General features: G+C 20.9%; 1 protein-coding gene across 1 annotated transcript; it reads left to right on the forward strand.

Moving 5' to 3' along the window:
- Window positions 1-89: 89 nt before the first annotated feature.
- On the forward strand, window positions 90-3,203 carry PRSY57_0524000 (tRNA-YW synthesizing protein, putative; the record flags this gene model as incomplete). Its single annotated transcript, XM_012906308.2, has 1 exon — window positions 90-3,203. The coding sequence occupies one exon, from the start codon at window positions 90-92 to the stop codon at window positions 3,201-3,203; it is 3,114 nt and encodes a 1,037-aa protein (XP_012761762.2).
- Between the last annotated feature and the right edge of the window lie 777 nt (window positions 3,204-3,980).

A 3,980-nucleotide genomic window follows, 5' to 3' on the forward strand; every position in this document is an offset into this window, starting at 1 on the left:
ATAAAAAAAAAAAAAAAAAAAAAAAAAAAAAATTTATATTATTATACATATTATATATATATGTATAGTATTTTTTCTTGAAACGTAAGATGGGAATAGTCGAAGAAGAATTTCTTTTGAAGAATATCTTAGGAACACATTATAATAAAAAAAATGTTAAGATAAGCATATCTGTGATTTACGGATCAGGTGATGGTAACAGCTATAATAAAGCAAAAGATTTTATAAACGAATTAATAGAATATTTCAAAAATGTTCATTTATTTTTTAAAGACATAAATGAGATTATTAATAAAAATATATACATGAATAATATGAATGGTAACATACATTATGATGATATACTTCAAAAGAAAGATTATATAGAAAAAAAAATACAAATAAATGAAAGTTATAAGAATAATGATAATGTTGATGATTCTAATATTGATGGTAATATAATACATAAGAATAATTGTGTAAATAACTGGTTAGATATTAAAGATATGAATAGTTTAGAAAATGAAATAATTGAATATTTTAAATTACGTTTTGATAAATATCAAGTGAATAACAAGAAAAGGAAAGAAAAAATATCAAGATCAAATTATGAAAATATGGTACCATTGTATTATAATAAAAATATAAATTATTTAGAACCTTATGAAGAGAATGTAAAAATGTTTAATAGTAAATTTAAAAATTACATTGATTGTACAATATATAATAAAAATATAGGGAAAATATATTTTAATTTAATTGACGCAAATAATCATGATTATTATTCATTTTTCGATAATACAGAAAATTATAATTTAAATGTTTTATTTTTTTTTATTAGTACATCTAGTTATGGGTCATTCCCAAATAATTCATATAAAATAGATGAGATTTTTACAGACATGTTAAATGATTTTCGTATAGAAAAGAATTATTTAAAAGATATATTTTTTAGTTGTATTGGATTTGGTAATAAAGAATATGGAGATAAATATTTTTGTACTCCTATAAAGAAATGTGAAAAATATATACATTTATTAGGAGCACAAAAATTATATAAAACTTTAAAATTGTGTGATACTCAAGATAATGATGAAACTATATTATTATGGAAATGTAACATATTTAAAACTTTTAGCTTGTCTTTATTTTTCTATTGTTTTAATTATATGAAAAGATGGTATATGAATAAAAGAATATATGACACTTTATCATATTATTGTTATTTTTTTTCAAATTATACAAATTTTAATGTTAATCAAACCGAAGAAATCAAATATTATATGCATGATCAAGAACTTGAGAGTGAAAAAAAAAAAAAAAAAAAAAAAAAAAAAGAAAAAGAAAAAGAAAAAGAAAAAGAAAAAGAAAAAGGGGATCTTTCTATATATCCGATGGAACAATTAGAAGGATGTCACTGTAATAAGCCATACCAAGAAAATGATCTCTCCATTGATCAAAATAATATTAATTATAATAATAACAAATGTTGTAATAATGAAATATATAATACGCACAATGATATATATGACAATGTTAAAGATGATCATCAAATTTCTTTATCAAATATGGGTAAGGATGAAAAGGATTTCCTGAACGAACACAAAACAAAAGTGGATAAAACAAATGGGATGATGAATGAAAAGAGAGAAGAAGTGTATGTAAGGGGGGATACTCAAGGGGTTGAGGGATGTACAAATTGTAACTGCCAATCAGTAAATGAATATAATGATACATCTAATACAAATATTATGAATAATAAAAATAATATGAATAATAAAAATAATATGAATAATAAAAATAATGTGAATAATAAAAATAATATGAATAATAAAAATAATGTGAATAATAAAAATAATGTGAATAATACAAATAATATGAATAATAAAAATAATGTGAATAATAAAAATAATGTGAATAATAAAAATAATGTGAATAATAAAAATAATGTGAATAATCCAAATAATATTATGACCGGTGAAAATTCCATGTCCGAAAGTGAAACATCAAGTAATCAAAGTTATCCGGATGATGAGGACGAACAAATTGAAGTCGAAGATCTAATATCAGGAGAAAAAAAAGATATGTTAAGTTCTAGCCAAAGAAACAAATTAACAAAAGAAGGTTATAAAATAGTAGGATCTCATAGTGCTGTTAAATTATGTAGATGGACAAAATCACAAGTTAGAGGAAGAGGCGGTTGTTATAAGCACACGTTTTATGGAATTAATTCTTATCAATGTATGGAAGCTACCCCTAGTCTTGCTTGTGCAAATAAATGTGTATTTTGTTGGAGACATCATAAAAATCCTGTAGGTGTAAAATGGAGATGGAATATGGATAAAGCAGAAATTATAGTTGAAGAAATAATTAAAAAACATAAAGCGATGATAAAAGAATTAAAAGGTATATATGGTATTATTATGGAACGTTTTGAGAAAGCTATGAATATAAAACATTGTGCTTTGTCATTAGTAGGAGAACCTATCATGTATCCAGAAATTAATAAATTAATTGATGAATTACATAAAAGAAATATATCAACATTCTTAGTTACTAATGCTCAATTCCCAGTAGAATTAGAAAATTTAAATACAGTAACACAATTATATTTATCTATAGATGCTCCAAATAAAGAGGCATTAAAAAATATAGATAGACCATTATTTAAAGATTTCTGGGATAGATATATAAAATGTATTAAGATATTAAAAAATCGTAAAGAAAGAAAAGTATTCAGATTCACATTAGTAAAAGAATATAATATGATGGAAAATGAAATAGACAGCTATATAAATTTAATACAACTAGGATATCCTGATTTTATAGAAATAAAAGCTGTTACATATTGTGGTTCATCACAAGGATATCAACTAACTATGCAAAATATCCCATGGCATGAAGAAGTATATCAATTTGCATGGAACCTAATTAATAAAAAAAAAGCTCTATCACATATATATGAAATTTCTTGTGAACATAAACATTCTTGTAGTATATTAATTACAAAGAAAATATTTAAAATAAACAATAAATGGAATACTTGGATTGATTATGAAAAGTTTCACCAACTTGTCAAAAATAAAGAAAATTTTAATGCCCTCGATTATTCCGTAGAAACTCCACACTGGGCAATTTATGGTTCTCAAGAAAGTGGTTTCAGCCCATGCGAAAAAAGGGTATACACAAAGGGCAAGTATAAAAATAAAAACCAACAAAGTTGATATGTCCATATATTAAATGTTACATTTTAAAGGGCGCCAACAGGAAAAAAAAAAAAAAAAAATAAAAAAAAAAATAAAAAAAAAAATAAAAAAAAAAATAAAAAAATATATATATATATATAATATCATTCATGTGGTACCTCATGTTCTTATTTATTTTATTTTTATTTAATTTTTTTGTTATATGTTTATATTTTATAGTTTATCTTTTTTTGTGAAGGATGAAATATTTTTAAATAATATAAATGTACATGTACATATATATATATATGTTACAGAAAAATTACTTTTTAAATTATATGCTTCTCTTATAATTTTATGTTATATATATCTACATCATGTGATATATATAAATCTATTTATTTATTTATTCAAGATATATTAATTTGGAATATTTTTCTTTAACTATTTATAACAACACATTAATTAAAATGAATAAAAAATTTAACATATATATATATATATATATATATATATATATATATATATATATTAATACATAACGATTGAATTATATATTTTATAAGTAAATAATTTATACTCACTTTAACGCGGTATTTTAATTTTTATATTTTTTAAAATAACCTATTTATATGCTAAAGTTGAATTAATTGTATTATATTATTTGTCCTTTTTTTTTTTTTTTTTTTTTTTTTTTTTTTTTTTTTTTTTAAAATAAAATTTTGTTTTTATGAGAAAAAAAAAAAAAAAAAAAATTGAAAAAAATTTTGAAAATAATAATAAAAATATAATAATAAAAAATATTTTTTTTTTATT

Source organism: Plasmodium reichenowi, chromosome 5 (genome assembly GCF_001601855.1).
Source record: "Plasmodium reichenowi strain SY57 chromosome 5, whole genome shotgun sequence".
NCBI lineage: Eukaryota > Apicomplexa > Aconoidasida > Haemosporida > Plasmodiidae > Plasmodium > Plasmodium reichenowi.